General features: G+C 54.9%; 1 protein-coding gene across 5 annotated transcripts in view; it reads left to right on the forward strand.

Moving 5' to 3' along the window:
• The window catches only part of PRDM11 (PR/SET domain 11), an 88,802-nt gene that overhangs the window by 30,561 nt on the left and 35,841 nt on the right, over positions 1-22,400 (forward strand). For 2 of the 5 annotated variants that reach the window (XM_043581028.1, XM_043581030.1), the window contains exons 1-4: positions 3,102-3,422; positions 4,037-4,161; positions 4,533-4,636; positions 5,231-5,493. In XM_043581028.1, the coding sequence (XP_043436963.1) occupies positions 4,043-4,161; positions 4,533-4,636; positions 5,231-5,493 (486 nt within the window). In that variant the 5' untranslated portion in view covers positions 3,102-3,422; positions 4,037-4,042. Of the gene's footprint in view, positions 1-3,101; positions 3,423-4,036; positions 4,162-4,532; positions 4,637-5,230; positions 5,494-22,400 lie in introns of those variants that run through there. The other 3 variants (XM_043581032.1, XM_043581031.1, XM_043581029.1) reach the window with 2 other exon arrangements.

The raw sequence follows: 22,400 nt of genomic DNA on the forward strand, positions 1-22,400 counted from the left end.
CCCAGGAAATGGCTAGAAGACCTCTCTACTTGGAGAGACGAATGAATGTTTTCCTCAGAGGGGATAGTTTTCCATTCAAGATGCAGAAAAATGTCTGCATGTGTCTTCCTCCCCACCCCCATGCCTGCTTTCCTCTCTTCCCTCCCTCTTCCCCTCCATCCTTGATTCTCTTACTATTGTCTTTTCCTCCTTCCCCACCCCCTTTCTGGCCTGTCTTCCCCCCATCCCCCCTCTCTCTTCTTCCTGCTCACCCTTTGCCTCTGGGTGGCCAGTTAAATACTAATACCCTTTACAAACGCGTAGCACTTGGCCCCTCCCAAGGTCTTGCCCCAGCCTTTCTCTCATTCATTCCTTATGGGGATAACCTGGCAATGATGATGATTTCCATTTTGCCAAGGCCTGGTGCGTTTAAGTGATGTTCCCATGCTCACCGCATACACCTATGACTTCCTATCAGGTTCGGGTCCAGGACTCAGGAGTCCAATTCCATTCCTACTCTCCACTGTACCTACCTCGCTGCCTCTCAACGCCAGCCTCACCCATCGGACCACCCACCTTGCCTAGCAGAGATCACTGAGGGAGCACCCCAAAGAGACGAGGATTCAAGACAATAACCCACCCGCCCTGTCTTCGCTTCTCAGATCTCTTTCAGAGTTGAGATTCTCCAGGGGGCCAGCAGGACACATGAGAGGGGGCTGGTGAATCGCGACATGGGTCGCCGGTCGTTAATTCCTCTGGCAAATACTGAGAATACGCTATGTGCTGGGCAAGGCTGAGGCCAGGATAAGGCAAGCCAGGCCCCCAGGGCGCCAGATTCAAGGACACGCTCATCTTCAGGTGCCGTTCCTGCAAGTGCATGATCCTGAGGGTGGGTGCCTCCTTAAAGTTTATGCCTTAGCACGTTGCTGGTCTTTCCCTAGCTCTTCCCTGGTGCCAGACACGGTGACGAGTGCTGGCAATTCACTGGAGAGCAAAAGTGCCTGCCCGTGTGGAACTTACCATCTGTTAGTGGGAATGAGGTATTAATTAAATAATGCTGCTGGCAAAAGACTGTTCTAAGGGTGACAAGTGCCCTAAGGAAAAGAACATGAAGCTGGAGAGGGTATTAAGTCGGCGAGGGGGCGACAGTGAGGGCTGAAGCATGGGTAGGAGTTTTCCAGGCGTCCGGCAAGCGGAGGACCCAAGTTCACAGGCCCCATGGCAGGGTGGAGGTGGCATACAGGTGGGGCTGGCGGAGGACGGAAGGGCCGGAGCAGGAGAAATGCAAAACGGTCCCAAGCAGTCTGTTTCTAATAGAGGGCCAGACTCTGCAAATGATTGACTTAAACAACAACAACAACAACAACAACCCAACCCAATAGAGGGAATTCAAAGCCACCCCTTAATGAGGTCAGTCAATACCCCCCTTCCCCATCAGCTTTCTTCATGTGCAGATACGCAGGGACTGCGCCTGGCCCCCTCCAAACTCATCTTTGTCCATTTCATACAGCAACGTCTGGGACGGAATCTAACACGGGCCACATTTTCCAGGGGAACAAATGGGCACACAGGGGAGTTGGATAACCTGCTGTCTCAGTCTATTCAGGCTGCCATAACACAATGCCATAGACGGGGTGGCCTAAAGCACCGGACGTTTATTTCTCGGGTTCAGAGGCTGAGAAGTCCAAAATCAAGGTGCAAGCCGATCAGGTTCCTAGGGAGAATTCTCTTCCTGGTTTGCACACTGGTGCCTTCACCTGGTGGAGAGAGAGAGAGAGAGAGAGAGCACACTCTGGTGTCTCTCCCTCTTCTTATAAGGGTACCAGCCCTATTAGATTCGGGCTCCACCCTTAGGACCTCATTTAACCTTTATCATCTCGCAGGCCCAGTCTCCAAATATAGTCACGTGAAAGGCCATGGCATCAACCCATGAATTGGGGTAGGGGAGCATACAAACTTTCAGTCCCTTACACCTGCCCAGGGTCACGTAGCCAGTCGGCGGGGCGTGAACACAGGCAGTGCCCCTTTGGGGACCCAGGGGTCTGTCTAACCACCAGACTTCACTACCGCGCGGTGTGTTGTGTGTGAATATCGCCCATCCGAGTGAGAAATGCTCCTCAGGGCAGAAGTGCTCAGTGAACCTTTACGAATCCATAGGACCTTGCCCCTACCTGGCAGCTGGACTTGTGGGCTGCCTTAACCCATCCCAGGGTGATCCCGGTGATCCTTCTGGAAGAGGCTGGGCAGAGGCCTGAAACATAACGCTTGGATCTGGGGGTTCTCCTGTTTCCCAGTTACTCAGCAGGCCCCAGGCTCCAGTCTAGATTCCATCAGGAATGGGCCGGGCGACCTTGGGCAAGTCCCTTGGCATCTTCCCCCCCCCAGGTTCCTGCCTCAGCGACCCTCAACCCCTGCCCCCTGACGGGTGGCTGAGGGCCCGCCACCAGGCATGGAGCCCCCCCCCGCCCCCCCCCCCGCCCCCGCAGGCGCCGGGTCCCCACCCTAGGCCGCGCAGGTGGGGAAGGGGCGGCGTGCAGGGATCTGTGTCGCTCGGTTCGCCGCAGGCCGCGCCGCAGCCGCGCGGAGTCCGCGGCGGCCGCAGGGAAGGCGCGCGGGGGGCCGCCCGCACCGGTCGCCCACCCGCTTCGCTCGCCCGCCACCTCCGCTCCCGGCCACCCCGGACGCCCGCCCGGCGTCCCCCAGCCCGCCGGGCGGTGCACCCCCTGCCGGGCGGGCCCCCGGCCGCCGCCCCTCCCGGGCGCCCGCTGCCTCCCGCTCCCCGCGCGCCCCCCTCCCGGCCGCCAGCCAACTGCGTGCCCCCGGGGCCGGCAAGAAGCCACATGCCCCCGCAAGGAATGCCGGGCCTGGCGGGCGGGGGGCGGCGCTGGGCAGGGCCGGGCCGGGCAGGGCAGGGAGCTCCCCGCCGGGAAGGTTGGTGAGAGGGAGAGAGCGGCCCGCGCCCTCCCCGGCCCCCCGCGCCGCCCCTGCGCCCGGCCGCGGGACCTCACACTTTCCCCGCCGGACACGCGGGCGGGACGCCGCGCGGGGCCGCGGCGGCGGGCGGGGGTGGGGGGGCGGCCTGGGGGCCGGGACGGGGCGGCTCGGCCCGCCCGGGCAGCCCCCGCCCCCTCGGCGCGCCCCCCCGGCCCCGCCGGCTCTGGAGGAGGGGGCAGGCCGTCGTGTTTCCCCGCACCCCTCCCAGCAGCCGCCGGCTTTGGGGCCCCGGTGGGGAGCAGGGGGCTGATTAGCGGAGGAGCAGGGGTGTGGCCAGCGGGGCCCCGGGTAGTGAGTCACACACGCCGCTTGCCCAGTCCCGGGCCGCGAGCGCGGTCCCAGCCTGAGCCGCGCACCGCCCTGGCCCGAAGAGTGTCCCCGGGCTTGGCATGAGGACCCAGGGGTGCCGAGGGAGGGGCTGAAGCCCGGCGCGGTGGTGGAGGAGGGCGGTAAGCGGCGGGCTGGGGCGACTTCCCTGGAGAGAGCGGGTGGGGCTCGGAGTCAGGGCTGGCTCGCCGGCCCGGCCCACACCGGGACCCCCAGGCCCCGCCTGTACCTGCTCTGAGCTGGCAAAGCGGGCCCGGCTGCATTCCCTGGCAGTCTCTGGGTGAGGGGCTGCACAGCCAGGCGCTGGGGGCCCGTTTCATCCTCCAGCCCCGCTTGGCCCCAGCTGGACTTGAGTCGATCCCTCCCCTGCCCCCCAGTGCAGACTTTTGTGGGGAGGCTCCTTCCTGTGGATTCCCCATACCCTCTGCCCCTTGGCCTTGGGGTCCGGTCTGCGCTCTCCAGTCCTGCCCCCTGGCCTGAGCTGCCCCTCGTCCTCTGACCCCATGGGGCTGGTGGCTCCAGTCTTCCCCAGGACCAGCCCGGGATAGAAATGGCATTTCCTCTTGGCCGAGCTACAGCTGTTTTTGTTGTCTGTGTTCTCCAGCGCTTCCTCTGGGGATGGCAGGGAGGGTAACCAGACTCCACGGGACCCCCCGCTTGCCCTCTGTGACACTCACCCTTCTTCCCCTGTCTCTTTGATCTTCTTCCTGTGCCGGTCCCGCCTTCGCGTCCCCAGGACAGAATGACTGAGAACATGAAGGAGTGCCTGGCGCAGACCAAGGCGGCCGTGGGGGATATGGTGACCGTGGTGAAGACAGAGGTCTGCTCCCCACTCCGCGACCAGGAGTATGGCCAGCCCTGGTGAGGCCCTGGTGTGGGGACAGGAGAGGGAGAAGTGGGGAGTCGTTGGGCTGGGTTGGTTGGAGGCCCTGGGGAAGAGTTCCCACTCCTGGCCCACCTTCCTGAGCCGGCTCTGGGCGGCTCCTTGGAGCAGAGGGGAGAACGCAGGCTCTAGAAAGCACGCAAGCAGGGAGCCTAGAAGGCCTGGCTGGGTCCAGGTCTCAGATCCTACCTTTTCGCTGTCCCTGCACTGAATGGGCAGCCCGGCTGGGGTTCCTCGGCCCATCCCGCATCCCCGTGGCCTCCTGGCCAGGTCCACGGCTTCTCTGCCCCCCAGCCTCCCGCTCTCTGATGGCTTCTTTGCTTTCTCCACTGGCCCCTGGTCTGGCCAGCTCTAGGAGACCAGACCCCTCGTCCATGGAAGTGGAGCCCAAGAAACTGAAGGGGAAGCGTGAGCTCATCATGCCCAAAAGCTTCCAGCAAGTGGACTTCTGGTGTAAGTGGAGCTCGAGGCTGTTCCTGGGTTGCTCTTCCCTCCCCCCCACCCCCCGACTCCCACCCTCCACCCCAGCTCTGCTTAGGGAGTTTGCAGCCGTAACTGACCACAGGCGTTCGCCTGTCATGTATCAGACACGGGTCCCGGATTCAGTTTAGCCTCACCATTAACCACTGAGGTGGCTGTTATGGGTCCCATTTTCCAGGTGAGGACCCCAGGGCTTGGTGAGGGTTAAGCACCCTGCCTCGGGTCCCACAGGCCACAGAGGCATGGTTGCAGTTCAAACCCAGACCCATCTGACTCCAAAGCTGTGCTTGAAACTTGATACAAAGGGAGCTACTGGCTTCCTTCGCACTGGCAGGCGTGTCCTTTGAGCCCCCGGGGAGGGGAATGGGTTATTACCGCTGAACACTCTGGGGCCTGTGGCTGGCTGGGGCGGAGCCAGGGCCGGGACTCCCGAGTCCCCTGCGGTGGGCTTTTCACGGCCCTGTGCCGTCCTCAGGGTGGGCTTCCCATCAGCCCCTCAGCCTCTGCCATGGAGGTCCTGCCTCCCTGCAGCAACTGAGGCTCTCTTCGCTCTTTCCGTCCCTTCAGTCTGCGAGTCCTGCCAGGAGTACTTTGTGGATGAGTGTCCGAACCACGGTCCCCCAGTGTTTGTGTCCGACACGCCGGTGCCCGTGGGCATCCCAGACAGGGCTGCCCTCACCATCCCACAGGGCATGGAGGTGGTCAAGGAAGCCAGTGGGGAGAATGACGTGCGATGCATAAATGAGGTCATCCCCAAGGGTCACATCTTCGGCCCCTATGAGGGGCAGATCTCCACCCAGGACAAATCGGCTGGCTTCTTCTCGTGGCTGGTGAGTGTCCCCTGGGCTGTGCAGTGGGAGAGGGTGCTAATGAACATGGAAGGAAGCCAGCAGGGGGAGCCATACGCTGGCCCAGCCAGGCCCAAGAGCTTTTTTTTTCTGCCATCACTCCGGGATGCGTGCATGATGGATCTTGCTACCCCCTGGCCCTGGCTGAGTGGTTGTGCTCCTTGGTGGCCGAGGGCCATGCTAAGGAGCCCGTCAGGCGGTAGTCCGCAGAATCAGTGGTAGGGCTCTAGGGAGCCCGTGGGACCAGCCAGCCGGAGAGAATTCAGGCTGATTTTCTCATGATTCTTCATGTGTGGGTCTGGTAGACCGTTCTGTGAAATGGACCAAGGGTTCACCTCAAGCCCTCCTCCGGAGTGGGTGACTTGGGTCTGGGGGTTGTGGGAATGCAGAGCACGACATTCAGCTAAAACAGTGATGCCCGGGGCTGGACCGGGTGCCCGAGGCAACGTGGTCCCTGCCCTCGGGGAGTGGACGGTCTGGTGGGGGAGGGACAGGGATTGAACAGGTACGGGCACATGTGATCATTGCTACTGAAGGAGGGAAGATGAGACATTCTAGTTGCAGAGGGAGACGGTGGAGTTCATGGTGCTGATGGATTTGGGGCCTGGAGCCCAAGTTCATTACGCCAGCCAGCTTTGCTCTTTCCTATCTGGTGTGACCTTGGATGAATCATTTCACTTCTCTGTGCCTGTCCTGTAAGAATAATCATAGTTGACGGTGCGACACGATGGGTCAATACTATAGAGTTCTTAGGACCGCGCCTGCCTTTAGGAGGCATGCGGTGAATATCAGCTATTATTATTGTTGTTGTTGGCCTACTCGAGGGGCTTGGGCGGGATTTCCTCCAGCTTGAGACTTGAAACATGAGTAGTAGTTAGTGGAAGGGGGGTGGGAGGATGCCGTATTCACACAGGTCGGCTGGCAGGTCCGTGTGGCGACAGCAATGAGCCTGACAGGCAGAGTGGCAGGAAATCAGCAGGAGAGGGAGTCAGGGGCCAGATCACCCTACATTTCATAAGCCAGGGTAAGCGCATGCTCCTTCTGCGGGCCATGGGAACCTCTGAAGATTGTCGGGCAGAGGCGTTACGGAATGGTTAGGTCAGGTTGCAGAACGCAGAATCAGGATGGGTAGGGGCCTTGCTGGGGAAGGGGGGGGGGTTCAGGTCGGAAAAGATGCTGGTTTCAACTTAGGTGCTAGAGGCAGGCACATTTGAGAGAGACTTAGGAGGGAGAATCAAGATCTGAAGTGGAAGGGATTATTAGGGATGCCTCTCGAGCATCCAGCTTGAGCAGAGTTGGAGGAAGGTGGGACCGGTAGAGAAGAGCAGGCGAGGGAGTAGGAAGATCGTTTATCAGTCATGAACTAAACCTTTCTCGTGGGTCTCGTTTGTGCTAAGCCCTGAACTGGCCTCAGGGATACAGTGATGGGCCAGATCAGACATCAGTTCTGCCCTCATAGAGCTTATTGTGGGGAAGCCGGAATGAATCAAATAATAAGGTAAATAAATGTAAAATTATGGCTCAGGTGATGAAGAGGCAGTGAGGCTAGGAGAGAAGGGAACAACCAGAGGAAGTGATGTGGCCAGAGGTCAAGGAAGGCTTCCTGATAGTTGAGGTGTGATCGAAGAAAGAGAATGCCCACCAGATGAACAGGACAGCATGTGTAAAGGCCCTGTGGCGGGCGAGAGTATGGCATGTTTGCGCAACTAGCTCATTGTGCCCGGAGTGGAGCGAACACAGGGGCCTGGAGGGGGAGACGGTCTTGGATGTATAGGGCCCGCTGAGCCAAATTGGGACTTTTGTTCTTTATTTTAAGAACAATGAGAAGTTTATTTATGTTTTGAAAGGGTGACTTTGGCTGCAGGCTGGAGAACAGATTGGGAGCAGGGGGCATGGGTCAAGAATGGATCATTGTCTGAGTCGGGGATGGTGGAGGCTTGGGTTAGGGTGGGGCAGCAACATGAAGAAAGGGTGAACTCGTTTGTGAACTATTTCGGAGATGAGCGGGGTTGACTTGGAAGTTGATTGATTGGCCTAAGTAAGGGAGAGGGAATTGGCGAAAACGAGCCCTTCAGTGTCCTGCTCTCAGCAGGTCGGGAAGGTGTCCGTCTCTGAGAAATGGAATATAGGCGGGGCCTGGGTGGAGGGCAAGAGGCAGTTTTAGACTCGATGACTTTGGAGTGACATCAAGGCACCCAGTGGCCATGGCGACTAGGCAGTTAGCGATAGGGGTTCGGAGCTTGGAAAGGAGATTCGGAGATGTCACTTCCCGAACCACCTGCACCCAGGTGTCAGCGGGGCTGGGAGTGGGGAGGGCCGCCCCCAAGGAGAACCGATGGACGAGAGGCGGAGAGGGCCTAGAATGAGCTTTGAGGAACTTCGGTGGTTCAGCCGTCCAGAAGGGGAGCACGATCCTTGCAAGGGAGACTGAGGAAGTGCACCCTGAGAGGCGGGAAGGCCAGAACGGTCAACAGGGTCAAGTGTTTCTGAGAAGCCAGGCAAGAGAAGGACTTGAAATGGTCCACTGGGCTTAGTGCCAGGGAAGTCACCGGCCACTTTAGCAAGACCTGGTACTCCAAGACCGAGGTTCCCGACCTGGGGCGGTTTGCTCCCTTCCTCCCTGCCCTCCCCCCGCCCCCCACCCGGGGGACATTTGGTAATGTCTGGACACATTTTGGGGCCGTCACAGCTTGGGATGGGGGCTATGCTCCTGGCATCTAGAAGGTAGGGGTCAGGGGTGCTGCTAAACCTTCCGTAATGCAGAAGACAGCCTCCTACAACAAAGAGCGATCTGGTCTCGGGGGTCCAGAGTGCTGTGGTGGAGAAGCCCCGTCAGAGCACCACCCGAAGGGAACCTTGTGAGAAGCCGGGTGACCAGCATAGGCACTTCTTAGAAGCTTGATTAGAGATAAGACAAGTGGAAGAGAGACAGGAGATACGAGGGTTGGCTGCCGGCAAGCACGGGGGGCGGGGGACTTTGTTAAGAGAGAGACGTGAACGTCTTTGAAAATCCTGGTGGGAGGGTCCCACTGAAGAGACGGTTGGATATCGAGCAGAGGTGAGGCGTGATGGACAAGCTCTCCTATCGCCCGAGAACGTTCAGATGGAGACGTTGCATATGGAGGGGCGATGGGTCAACACGTCTTCTGTCACTGGAGGGGTACCCTAGAGGCTCGGAGCAGACGGAGGGAAGTGAGTATAGTAGGCCAAATAATGGCCCCCTCAAGATGGCCGCATCCTCATCCCCGGATCCTGTATGGATGTCATCTTAGAGGCCAACAGGGACTTTCCAGGCGTAATTCAATTAAGGCGCTTGAGGTGGGGAGATTATCTTGGTTTATCGGGGTGGGCCTCGTGGAATTACAAGCATTTTTATGGGAGGGAGGCAGGAGAGTCAGAGTCAGAAAGACAAGATTGGAAGATGTTATCCTGCTGGCCTTGAAGATAGAAGGAGCCAGGAGCCAAGGGACTGCATGCAGACAGCTTCTAGAAGCTACAAAAGGCAAGGAAGTAGATTCTTCCCTCAAGCCTCCAGAAGGAATTCAGCCCGCTGCCGACGCCTCGATCTTAGGACTTGTGACCTCTGGAACCGTGAGATAATAAACGTGTGGTGTTCGAGAACCACCGTGTCGTGGCAGTTTGTTAAGCAGCGCTAGGAACTGAGTGCAGTGTCTGGGGGACGTCTGCTAACACGTGTGGAGCTGTGGAGAGAGCTGGCCTGAGACGGCAGAGCGGCGAAGGTGAGTTCGGGGTGGGGGGGGGGGGGGTGAGTCAAGCCGGAGATGCCCGTGAGGTGCTCAGGTGAGCCATCCTGGGGCGCACCGACGCACACGGGTCAGCCGAGGACAGAGGCCTGGGTGTAGGGGACACCAAGCGTGTAAACGGACGCGGCTGAGGCCCCGGGAAGGGACAGGCGGCGGGGAAGCGTGAGGCCTGAGAGCCGCTGTGTTCGGGCAGCACGGGGGTCTTCGTGTCCTGGGCACAGGCAGTTTCACGGCAGAAGCCACGCTGCTGGGGCCCGAGGCGTGAGTGGGAAGTGAGGAGAGGGAGCCAGCAAGGGGGGCTGGCTTGTTTTCAGAAGTCTGGCCGCCTGTGAGCAACGATGGTGTGCCAGCCGTGTGCCACATTCGTCCTCACAGCAGGTTGCTGCCCTTCCGGCCCAGATGAGGGAACCCGGGACCCAAGAGGTCATTAAGGAGGCAACCCCAGCTCCCACAGCCCACGCGTGGTACGCGGCGGGTTCCTTCAAAGGTAGCGCCTTTCCGCGATGCCAGGCTTTAAGTAGCTCCTCCGTGGGGACACGTGGCTGAGAAGGGAGCACTCAGGAGCTCTGGGGGCAACAGAAACACATGAGGTTTGCCGCCTGTTCTCATGGAGCCTGGGGTCCGGCTACAAGAAGCAGGGACTGAGGTGGATGGGAGGGGAGGAGGCCTATGTCCAGCCGAGTAATACCGAGGCAGAGCATTGTTGGCGATGGTGCTACCACAGAAAGCTATAGGGCCCGGGAGAAGGGGAGCTGGTTTTGACTGGGCAGATCGGAGAGGGGTCTTGAAGGATGGGTAGAAGTTCAGCAGAGGAGAAAATCTAGGGCCATGCCCAGGGAGGGCTGTCAGGGCCCCCACCTCCCACCATGAGAAGCTGCACTTTGGGACAGCCCGGCTGGGCAAGCTTAGAGTCTCTAAAGGAGGCAGCTTCCCCGGGTTTGTGGCCTGGCCTGGGTCTAGGGTGTGGAGAAAAGGGGGAAGAGGAGGCAGCCCTGGAGTTTGCAGCCTTGTCTTAGACCAGCTCTAGCAGAAGTCAGGAGTGGGCGTGGCCTGCAGCTCAGGGACCAGGGGCCGGCAGTGTTGCTCCCTTGGATGTTCCTAAGGCCTGGGAGCCGCGAGCTGTGGCATATGGATGGGTGCGGGGAGGGAGTGGTTGCAGGCCGCGGGGCCGTGCGGAGGCTTTGTGATCCAGTGAGGTGAGAGGTGTCGAAGGCTTGGAGAGAGCAGATGTGCAAACTGGCTCAAGAAAGCAGGACCTGTGTGTGTGTGTGTGTGTGTGTGTGTGCGCGCGCGCGCGTGTCCTCAGTCGGGGCCTCAGTCAGGGAAAAGCCAGAGTGAGGAACAACTGCCGGCTCAGTTGATGGGTTGGTTGAACGGAGGGAGGGCGGAAAAGTGGGGTGAACCACAGCACTGATTTTGGACCAGGATCTGGGAGCCCCCACATCCTAAATAAACCGCATTCATTTGTCAAATCCGGTCTCGAAGCCGTACTTGATGTCCTTTCTTGACCTCCTGCCCGCCTTCAGAAGCTCTGGCCCTCATCCAACACCACGCATTTCCGTCCGCGACTCCTCAGTGTGTGCAGTGTGCTCGTGATGAGCGTGGCTGTTTGCGTTTCTTGAGCACCTATGATGTTTCTGGGCCTGTGCTCAGCACTTTACAGCAGACCTCGTTTGATGCTAACGTTACCCCTTGTGAAGTGGGTATTCTACCCATCATACCAACTGAGAAAACTGAGGCCTGGAGGGGAGAAGTTCTCCTGCACAAAACTAAACAGCTGGTGAGCGGCTGAGCCGGGCTTCCAACCCAGCAGTCTGGGCCCCGGAACCCACCCTCTTGTTCTTCCGCCTGGCCCTTGCTCCGCCTTCCTTATCTCACCTGTTCCTCCCTGCTGGCCTTGGTTGACTTTCTTCGTCTCCTCCTTTCTGCCCAGCACTGGTTCCCTCTCCTTCTCCCCTCAACACAGAGGAAAGCTGGTCCCACCGTGCCCCGTGTGGGGACAGGGCCTGCATTCAGATGGACCCAACGTTCATTTCCACTTTGCATCTCTCCACGGCCCGGCCTCCTCCGCAGGAGTCTTGCCATCACTTCTGGCCGTTTGGGAAAGAACTGCCCTCGTCCTCTGCTTTCTCATCTCACTGGAGACGAGAAACTCCATAAATCATTGCCAGGGTTTCCAGGCTGCCCTCAGACACCGAAGGCCGGAGACGATGCTGCACGCGTGAGGTGTTTGGGAGTGCCGTGCAGCCGTGTGGTTTGGTAAAAGGCCGAAGAAAGAGGAAGCCAGCACAGCGTTTTTATTTACATTTTGCACTTAGAGCCAGTCTTGTGCCAGAAGGGATTTAAGGTAGCCTAGCAGGATACATAAAATATACCATTATAGCATGTTAAAACTGGGAGAGACAGAAGAAAGAAAAACAAGGGTGGAGACCCTCGGCGGAGCCAGGAAGGAGGCTAAAAATGCATACCACAATGACCCGTATATGCACTTTTAGCTATATGGGGTCCGAATCTGGCAGCCGCTGGGAAAAGGCAAGCCTGGTCTGCCACCAGGGCATTCTTTCCATGTCGTGAACAGTCCCCAGATAGTTCCTGGGGAGGTCCCCCTTCTGGGTACTGATACTGGACGGAAGGTTTCCTGGCGGCCCTTAAAGAGAGGACACTGTTTGGTGACATTGCTCACCTGCTGACATGCAGCCTTTCCACCTGCCGGACCCCTACTGTACTGGCTGGGTGGGGGGGGGGGGGGAGCAGAGGTGAAAGGGTATTTCAAGTGTTTTCCGCTTCAAGTTCCATCATAAAATGGAGATTTATTTTGAAACTTGAAATTGGAGGTGCAAAAGCTCGTGACACAGCCTCCAAAACAGAATCCGAAAAGCCCTGAGTGATTGGGACAGATGGAAGCGTTAGCAGACGGTGGCAGTGCCTCGAGATGTCAGCGGGAGCAGGCAGGTGTTACCAAGTTTGGGGGAGCTCAGAGAAGGAAAGAATAATGGGCTTGTCCAGGAAGACAAGAAGGGACATTTGAGACAGGTTGCCTTGCGCGCGCGCGCGTGTGTGTGTGTGTGTGTGTGTGTGTGCGCATGTGTGTATGAGCAGATGCTTTTCATGCATGTTTGTTAATTTCTATTAACTCTTTATTTTGAAATGTTCAAGCTCTGTAGAAAAGCTGTAAGAATAGTTTAATAAACACCCACACACCCAGCATCTACTTCATCCATTGCTAACATTTAATAACAATTGCTTGAATCTCTCTCTCTGTATGCCTACAGGCACACGCACACACATGCACACACATTCTGTGTTGTTTTGTTTTGTTTTTCTGACCTTTTTGAGATACGGCTATAGACCTCAGGCTTTTGGGCCATGCATTCCGCATCTCTGCCACTCAACTCCGCCACTGCAGGGCGAAAGCTGCCGTAAACGGTACATAAATGAATGTGTCTGTGCACCAATAAAACTTTATTGATGAACACTGAATGTGCATGGCGTACAATTTCCCTGGAATTGGAATTTCATATAAATTTCCTATAAATGAAATGACATGAAAAAACTTTTTTCAATCATTGAAAAATGCGAAAACCATGCTTAGCTCACAACTGTATAGAGCGCCTGGGTGGCTCACTCGGTTAAGCACCTGATTCTTGATCCCAACTCAGATCTTGATCTCAGCTCAGGTCTTGGTCTTGGGGTCGTGAGTTCAAGCGCAGCATGGAGCCTACTTAAACAAAACAAAACAAACAGGTAGGGGGCTGCATTTGAACTACAATCAGTGGTTTGCCAACAGACCCCTGCCCTACATAACCACAATATAATTGTTACACTCAGGAAATTTAACCATGGATACGATACAACACTCTGTCAGCTGCAATCCTTATTCAGATTTTCCCAATTGCCCTGGAGAAATGGCCTTTACAGTTTGTCCCCCATCTAGGACCCACTCATGCATTTAATTGTCATGTCTCATTAGTCTCCTTTATTCTATAACAGTTCCGCTGCGTTGTTTTTTCCTTTCAGGATATTGACACTTTTGAGAAGTTCTGGACAGTTGTCAGCAGAATGTTGCACAGTTTAGATGTGTCTGATTGTTTCCTCATGATAGATTCAGATTATAGATTTTTGGCATGAAGGATGTTGTGTCTGTCTCCCTGTAGATAGCAGGAAGCTTGTGAGGTCAGTTTGTCTTCTCTTTTACCCAGTGGTTTTGGCGACTGTTGATGATTCGTGCCTTTATCAATTATTATATTTTTTTATTTTTTTAATCTTTATTTATTTTGAGAGAGAGACAGAGTGTGAGCAGGGGAGGAGCTGAGGGGAGGGAGACACAGAATCCGAAGCAGGCTCCAGGCCCCGAGCCGTCAGCACCGAGCCCGATGCGGGGCTCGAACTCATGAACCGTGAGATCATGACCTGAGCCGAAGTCAGACGCTTAACCGACTGAGCCACCCAGGTGCCCCGCCTTTATCAATTATTCTCCATGGTTTAAAATGATTTGCATCCTACATTCTTTATTTACTATGTGACATCCTTCGGCAAAAAGAAAAAAAAAAGTATTCAACTTTCTCCTCCACCCCATCGCTTGTTTTAGTTATTTTTAGTACTGGTATAGACTCATGAATCCTTTTTTTTTTTCCTTCAGTGTGTTCCAGTCCATTCCTGTCATTCATTTTGATGTTTCAATTGCCCTAGATTTGGCCAGCAGGAGCCCGTGCAGACGGGCTCCTTTTTCCTATCTTAGTACTTCCCTTACTTTCCGGTGCAAAAAGACGTTCTGGCCATCTCTCCTAAGAGCCCTGATTTGTTTTAGTGGCAATCGTGTTCAGAAATCAAGATCCCTGGGCACTAAGCGCGTGTGTGTTGCTACTGGGGTCTCCTTGCTTCTAGGCCTGAGCTAGGATTAGATGAATGAGTTGCAGGGAGTCAGGGACTGAGGCAACGCAGAATCGCCAGCCGCGGGCACAACATGTACAGAGGTCCAGGGGCACGGGTCATGTGGAGGGGAAAAGGTAACAGGTTAGAGCCCAAGTACAGAGCGTGCTTAGAAGGAAAAGTGGAAGATGATGCCAGAGAGAAGTTGCTTTGCTCATGTTCTGAGATGCTACGCATCTTAAAACACTATCCATTCAATATCAGCTTTTCCAGGAATAAAAGTGTGCACCTCAGTCTTAAGATTCCTCTTACTATCAGCAGCATTAAATGGGCTTGCCTTGTATAACGTTTTATAGATGCTGGTCGTTTGGTTATCGAACCACAAAGCAAACCAAAGATTCCCCCCCCCCCCCCCCCCCGCCAAATATGTGATCTGCCGGTGAACCCGCTTTGGCTGGAACTGTCTGTAATTCTCAAGATCTATTATTTTGGGATAAAAGTAGAACATGGATCACTGCTCTGAATAATGCACTGAAGGGCCGCCCGTGTTATTCCAAGTGGCAAGATCTCATTTCTTCTTATGGATGAGTAATATCCCGTCGTATATCCACACCACATCGCCTTGAGCCCCTTATCCGTCCATGGCCACTTGGGCTCCTTCCACGTCTTGGCTCTCGTAAATCATGCGGCAACTTTCTCTTCACATCAGGTGTTTTCATTTCCTTCTGGTAAATGCCCAGGAGTGGGATTGCTGGACCACGGGGTAGTTCTCTGTTTAAGTTTTTGGCGACCCTCCATGCTGTTTTTCCATGTTGGCTGCACCTGTGTCGATTCCCAAAGCAATGCACGGGTTCCCTTTTCTCGACTTCCTGGCCAGTCCTTGTCACCTCTCGTCTTTTTGAGCACAGTCCTTCCAACAGGCATGAGGGGATATCACATTGTGGTTTTGATTTGCATGTCCCCGATGGCTGGTGAAGTCGAGGACCTTTTCCTGTACCTGTCGGTCAGGTGACATTTCATGCTCGTGGGGTCCCAATGCGACCTTAATTTCACTCTGATGTGGTTTAAAAAGGTTCGAGCAGAGAGCTAGAGGAAACATTTCTTACAGCTTTGAAACAGCTGTAAGTCCGACACAGACTCGCAAATGTCAAATGAACAGACCTATGCAAACATGCGTAACTCAAATGAGTGAAATCATCGTTACATGTGCGATGATGTTGTTTGTTGAACCGAAATTGCTGTTGCCAGGGTGACCGTGGTAATGACTATAAACACCCAGGTTCTTTGGCGTTTGGTATGTCTGTGCTTTCGTGGGCTGTGTGACACCTTTATTGTCTTTCTTCGTCTCTGCTTGAAACACTGGGGAATCCTCCAGTGCAGTGGCCTTGATGTTTCTTACTCTTTTCTTTACCAGAATGCATCCTGTGCTCATCAAGTTGGTGCCTGCCCTTTTCTCACTAGCTCATGGCCAATAGCAATGATCGATGTTACCTGCTCGCCTGTTAACGGTGTAGCAGGCTACCTCCAAATTCGGTGTCAGAGAACTGGGGTTGCACCCTTTTTGTGTCAAGCGCCAGACCGTAAATATTTTAGGCTTTGTGGACCTCACGGTGTTTGCCACAGCCACTCGGTTCTGTCACTGTAGCCGGAGAACAGTCAGAGGTGGGGGGTATGCTAGCAGAACTTGTCACGGACACCAAAATTTGAATTCCGGACAACTTTCGCGTGATGAAATCTTCTTCTGATGTATTTTCAACCACTGAGAAGTGGACCGTTCTTAGCTGGTGGGCCATCCAAAACAGGTGGCGGACTGGACTTAGCCTGCAGGGCCAAAGTCTGCCGACCTGTGGCGTAGAACAGCCATCATTTGTCCTCGCTCAGGTATCTGCTGGCTGAACTACAGGGTCTCATTTATTCTGGCGTGTCTGCCGGTGGACCGTGGGCGGGCTGATTAGTTGGGCGCGGCTGGTCCTCTCTGCCGCAAGCCACTGGGCCAGATCGTCTCCTCAAGGGGAGCCAGGTCTGCTCCAGGCGTGTTCGTTCTGGGCCCAGACTGAAGGAGCAGGTGCTCTCTGGAGAAGCTGTCCTCCTGGTGAAGGCAGAGGTGGTCCCAGAGGCAAGCCCCACCCCCACCCCCACCCCCGCCTTTCGCAAGCACATTCCCGGTCTTTGCTTGGTGTGCGGTGGCATCCCACCGGCCAAATAAGTCATACAGCTGAAGCCAAGGTCAAGGAGCGAAGAAGGACAGGCCACCTGTAAGAGAGAGCCTAGTGCGGAATCACATGGCCAAGGCCGATCGAGAAGGGCGGAACCGGGGCCAAGAATTCAGTCTACCACAGGTGCCCACCCAGTTACATGCACAGCAGTCTTTGGGCTGGAAATCTCATGGCGATTCCCGTATGTTGATTTTTTTTGAATGAAAACACCGAATTAAACATTCTTAGAACTTTTAGATCCTGAGAGCGTATCCAAAGACCCTTGTTTGAGAGAGACGAATTTCTAGTAAACCCCCTGATTTTAATAATAGGGAACGTAGGGTTTTTTGGTGTTTGAAAATTCCTTTAGGAGCGGTCTTGTCGGAGCCTGATTCAGCACCCTTAAGCCCCAGTGGGTCCTCAGCAAAAGTTGTGAGGGAGCGTTGGGTGGATAGCAATACCTCTGACAACCCCCGCAACAGGTGCTGTTCTTCGGGCACTAAAGGATTTGTGTGACCTCATTCTGTGCCCTCACAACCTTGCTGTCAGATAAGTACGCTTCAGCCTCCTTTCTACACATTGGGAAACTGGGGCTTCAAGGGCTAAATTTCTGGTCCAAGGCCATACAGCTAATCATGGGGCCAGGACTTCAAAACTGGATCTTCTTCTTCTTTTTTTTATTTTTATTTTTTACATTTTATTTATTTTTGAGAGAGAGAGAGAGAGAGAGAGAGAGACGGAGAGACTCAGAGCACTAGTCGGGGAGGGGCAGAGAGAGAGGGAGACCCAGGATCGGAAGCAGGCTCCAGACTCCGAGCCGTCGGCACAGAGCCCGGCGCGGGGCTCCAACCCACAAACCACGAGATCATGACCTGAGCCAGAGTAGGACGTTCGACCGACTGAGCCACCCAGGCGCCCCCCAGGGAGTACTTTTCAAGCAGATGGTATGAGGTGGTTTTCTTTATCTTGTCTGATGGCTGCCCGTGAGCATTTGGCGGACTTCTTACAACCGCGTCATTGAGATACGAGCACATACCGCGCAGCTCGCCCACCCAAAGTGTGTCATTTAGTGGTCTTTAGTAATTAACCACTGTTTGCCTCCACTACCGCCAAGAGTTGTGCAACACTCTCATCGCCTCATAGAAGAAAGTCTATCTTTAACTGTTACCCCATCTCCTCCTCTCCCACCCCCCTCCCCCTTCCAGCCCTCACTAGCTTACTCTGTCTCTACGGATGTCCCTCTGTCTCTACAGGTGTCCCTATTCTGGACCTTCGCATGAACGTGGTCTTCTGTGACTGGCTTCTTGCGCATAGCGTCATGTTTTCAGGGTGCCTCCGGGTTGGGGCAGATTATCACTGTGTAGCATGATCCTTCCTTTCACTGGCCTTTCCCCCCCACCAATTGCGCGGATAGGCCACATTTTGTTCATCCGCTCCCCTGTCGATGGACAGTTGGGTCGTTTCCATCGTCGGGCTATTATGAATGATGCTACCCTAAACATGTGTGCACAAGTCTCTGTGTAGACCTACGTTTTCACGTCCCTCGGGTAATACGTAGGAATGGGACTGCTGGGTCACACGGTAACCCTATGTTTAATCCTTTGAGGATCTGCCGGACCACTTTCCAGAGCAGCGGGACCATTTTGCGTTCCCACCGGCAGGGTGCGAGGGCTGATTTCTCCACATCCTTGCCCACACTTGCTGTTAGCTGACTTTTTGACTCCAGCCATCCTCATGGGGGTGAAGCGCTCTCTCGTGGCAGAGCTTTGGTTTGTTCTCTGCTTTTTTTCTTCCTACCTCTCGTTCATGTCTCTGGTTATTGGGGGGGCGAGCCGCCCATGACGGCCGTGCTGGTTGCGCTGTGGACGACCCCGTGGGTGCTTTTCACATCAGCTTCCCTCTGCCACGTTAACCTGGAAGATCCTTCACATCTGTAGCGTATTTAAAGTTTGTTTCTATTGTTTCTATTGAATCTCTCCGGAGCAGACCCATTCTAATGTGCATTTTTGCTGCCTCCAGGTTGAGCAGATTGGGGGGGGGGGCTCTCTCCCACTCTTGCCCCAGAGCCCCTCAGGTTAAGGCATAACTAACAGGATTCAGGCCAGCCTCCCGAGGCTGTCAGTCCTTGCCCGAGGCCTCAACCCACTGGTTTTGCCGATAGCCAGATATTACCAAGAAGAGTGAGGCCAAGTGTGTTCAGGGGGTAGTTGGTCCTGAGGCTGGTAACAGGGCCGGGGGGACTTTTACAGGCCAAGCAGAAGGACTTGGGTGGGGACGAGCTTTCTGGGTTGGCTACGGGGCTCCAGACTCCGACATTTTTCCTTGAGGGTCGTGCATCTTGGGGCTGGAGGCTTGTTGTCTCCGAGCGCTGATTTTCTTATGCACAAAATGGGGATGCACGGTCTATCCGGAACATGACCTTATGCGTTGTGAGCCTTGATGCCTGTTGCGTGCCGGTGCACAGCAGGCGAAGAGCAGTTCACAGCTCTCTTCATTATCTCCAGTAGCGCCTCGGGGTTCGTGAGTGGATAGTATGTAAAACCTGGATGTGGAATTCGAGATTGTATGTAAACATGCCCCATTTACCACATCTCGGGGCCTTTTCTGAAATTTGATAAAAGAAGAGTTTTCGAACAAGAAAAGGAAACACTAATGCTACTATCAGTTAAAAGGGGATGGGGGCAGGTTAGATCCTGGTTCTTGACCAGCCTGACTTAGGGAGTTGTACTCATATGTATGTACACCCATATTCACGGAATGCCGTGCACATTTTAAGGAATCTCCCCTTCCCCTTGCCAACGTCCATCCGTAGGCACCAGGTTTGGAAGCCGGGGCCTGAATAATCTCAGAGGCCTCCTTGCAGCCGAAGTATTCAGGTCAAGTTCGGGTTCAGTCTGGCCTCTTTTTCGCTCTGCCATTTCAGGTTGCTAGACTGGGAAGTGGCTGGAGAAGAGAGCCGACGCTGTCTGCCTCCTGGGGTTCGGGGAGGAGCCTCTGAGACGGGCAGAGTGCCTTGTCAACTGTGAATAGCTTCATAAATCATTTTTGTAACCACTTTGCTCTAAGGAGGTGCGGTGCTGAAAATCAGAATGTTTTATGGATTCCATGGGTTCCTGGAAAGTTGCAAGCAAATCAGGTTTTTGAAAATCTAATCTGGGCAGCAGCCGGTGATGGCACCACTCAGAGGAGCCCAGCAGTGAACCCTTGACTGCGGCAGACCTTCTGCCACCAAGCAGAATGCTCCCCTCTAGTAAAATGCAGATCTTCACTGGGCAAGTCTGCTCAAACCAGCAGCAACACTGGAAATTCAGAGGGAGCCCCCAGGACATTCCTGGCGGATTCTGATGAGGTCATTAGAGGGCATGAGGTCCATCTCGGTGCGGAAGAGGCGGGCTGTTGTTTGTTTGAAGGAACTCCGGCTTCCCCACACATTTCCTTTGTGGCCACAGGCAAGTTGCCTGTGAAACGGAACCTCCTCGGTTCCCCGGTCTGCAAAATGGGGGTGATGATCGTAGTAGCTACTTCACAGAGTTGTGAGAACCCATGAAAAGGTGGGGCAAGGGTCCTTTGCACAGTGAAATTGCTTTCTGAATGACAGCCCCTGGCGTTGCGTTGCTGATGTCTTTGTTAATCGTCACCATAGTCAGAAATAGCACTCTGATCCATATAGACCATGCTTGCCCCAGGGGGCCCAAACCCTGGTTTTGTATAATTTTGTATTATTTATCTATCTATCTATTTATTTATTTTTGAGAGAGAGAGAGAGACAGAGAGAGAGAGACAGAGAGACAGAGAGTGTGAACGGGGGAGGGGCAGAGAGAGAGGGAGACACAGAATCCGAAGCAGGCTCCAGGCTCTGAGCCGTCAGCACAGAGCCCGACGCGGGGCTCGAACTCACGGACCGTGAGATCATGACCTGAGCTGAAGTTGGACGCTTAACCAAGACGCCCCTAGGCAGAATTTTAGAAGCCGTTTAAGCCAGACTTCCACTCTGGGGAAAATCCTTTCTTTAGTCTTCCTAGTGGTGGGTCATCCACCTTCTCAAATACTTCTGGTAACAAGAGGTTCGCCACCTCACGAGGGCGCTCGTTCTGTTGCAGGACTGTCCTGCCTGCATATTCCTTGTGCCCCGTTCAGGCTTGTGCCCCTCTAAGTTGTCCTGGCCCTGCTCCCTCCAAGTGGTGGTCTTTCCCACGTTTGATGATCGCGCTTTCTCTGGCTTCTTCTTTTCCAGGCTAAGGAACCCTCTCACCACGCGGGTCACCCTTCTCTGGTCAGGTCTAGGCTACCAAGGTCTTTCTCATATCATCACAGTGTTCAGAGCCCGGGTGGTTCCAGGAAGTGCTGGGTTCAGAAGGGCCAAGGAGTTGACCTTGTGGGATAAGGCGAGGGAGGACATTGGGGGACCAGCTTCCTCGGGGGTTGGTCCTGAGCCATCTGGCCCTGGCTGGCCATTCCTGGACCATCTCAGTGTCGGCCTGCTCTCTACTGAGGGTGGCCTGGGCTGCTCAGTGACATGTGACACGGTCCACAAACGCTGTGTGATCCTGCCCGCTCCTGCTCCTTCCGCCTAGGACACCCTCACCTTCCTCTTCTCCAAGACCTCAGCTTAGATTCGCCATTTCCCAAGAAGGGCCTCAACTGACTCCCAGATCCCGACTCCAGCTCTGAGTTCTCTTTCCACAGATTTCCCCGCCACAGTGCCAACCACCGGGCATCACAGTGGCCTCCTTTCTGTATCTCCCTGGACTGTGAGTTTTGTGAGAGCAAAGACATCGTCTCCCGGGATCACCATTTTCTCCCCCAGAGCCTGACATTGTAGCTACTCACTCAGTGATATTTGTTAAGTGAATGAATGCATGCTTGGTTGGAGAAAAACCCTGACCGGTGGCAAAGAGAATGCCGGAAACATCCCTCAGCAAACCTCCAGATCTGAAGCCAGCCTGAGGGGGCCTCCGGCAGTCCCCTCATCCCTCAAAGCTCCCTCCGGGGGCCTCTCTGCCCAATTGAAGGCAGATCACAACAACTCCGCGTTAACCCGAAGACCTCTGCAGGCCGAGAAGTAATGGTAACTAACAGCTGGGCTCTTCATTCGGAGACCGGAGACTGGGATGACAGTCACGACCGAAATGCTAATAGCGACCCTTTACTGAGTACCTCCCACATCAGCCATTACAGCAGTGCTGCAGGGTTGGGTTGTACCCCATTTTACAGATGTGGAAACTGAGGCAAAGCCAGTAGAGTTGCCTGCCCAAGACCACTCACTTGTAAATGATGAAGCTGAGATTCCAGCTGATCCCTCTGGCTCCAGGGCTCTCACGGCCCACTGGTGCCCCCGTTACTGGCTGCAAGGGCCTTGAGATGCTTTTCTTTTTCCCCCAGGAGGGAGAGGAGAGTCAGAAAATGATAACGTAGGGGGATGAGTACTATGATCACGGGCAGGATTCTAAGAAATTCCAGGGGGAGGTCCCTGAGGACCGGGGCACCGTCCGGGGAGACTCTGCGGGGCGGGGCAGGGAGGGGGAAGCCTGATCTGCGCCTTTTCTCTTTTCGTCTATCTGAGGATTTTAAACCACAAAGACGGCCCAGTCTCATAGAGAAATAAAGCAAAAGCCTCATCCTGCTTTCCTCTTTCGTTTCCTCTAGAGGTAACCAGAGCTGAGAGCTTGAAATGTATTTCCCAGACTTTCCGTGCACACGCAAACACACGCGCGTGGTGTGCGCTAGGTGACGTGGGGGCAGTTGTGGTCAGGTGGGGGGAGGGGGGACGTGTGCCGATCTCCGTGGTGCAAATGCTCCCACCGTGGCCGCTTTCGAGGCACCAACATGAAGTCGCTGAGCCAGGAGGTGGAAAGAGACGCAGTAGATGTCCGTTTCCCTCAAGAACCCAGGTTATGGGGAAACATACAAATGATGAGGAAGTGGCGAGCCTCGAATATTTATTACCTTCGAAATAATATTTATTGAAGTGTACATTTCTATCGCTTAATTTCTAATAATGGCTGTGGTTCACGACTGGTTCGTGAAATTCTGGAAAGTGTTAACTGTCAGCTCTCGTCAG

This window comes from Prionailurus bengalensis, chromosome D1, assembly GCF_016509475.1.
Source record: "Prionailurus bengalensis isolate Pbe53 chromosome D1, Fcat_Pben_1.1_paternal_pri, whole genome shotgun sequence".
NCBI lineage: Eukaryota > Metazoa > Chordata > Mammalia > Carnivora > Felidae > Prionailurus > Prionailurus bengalensis.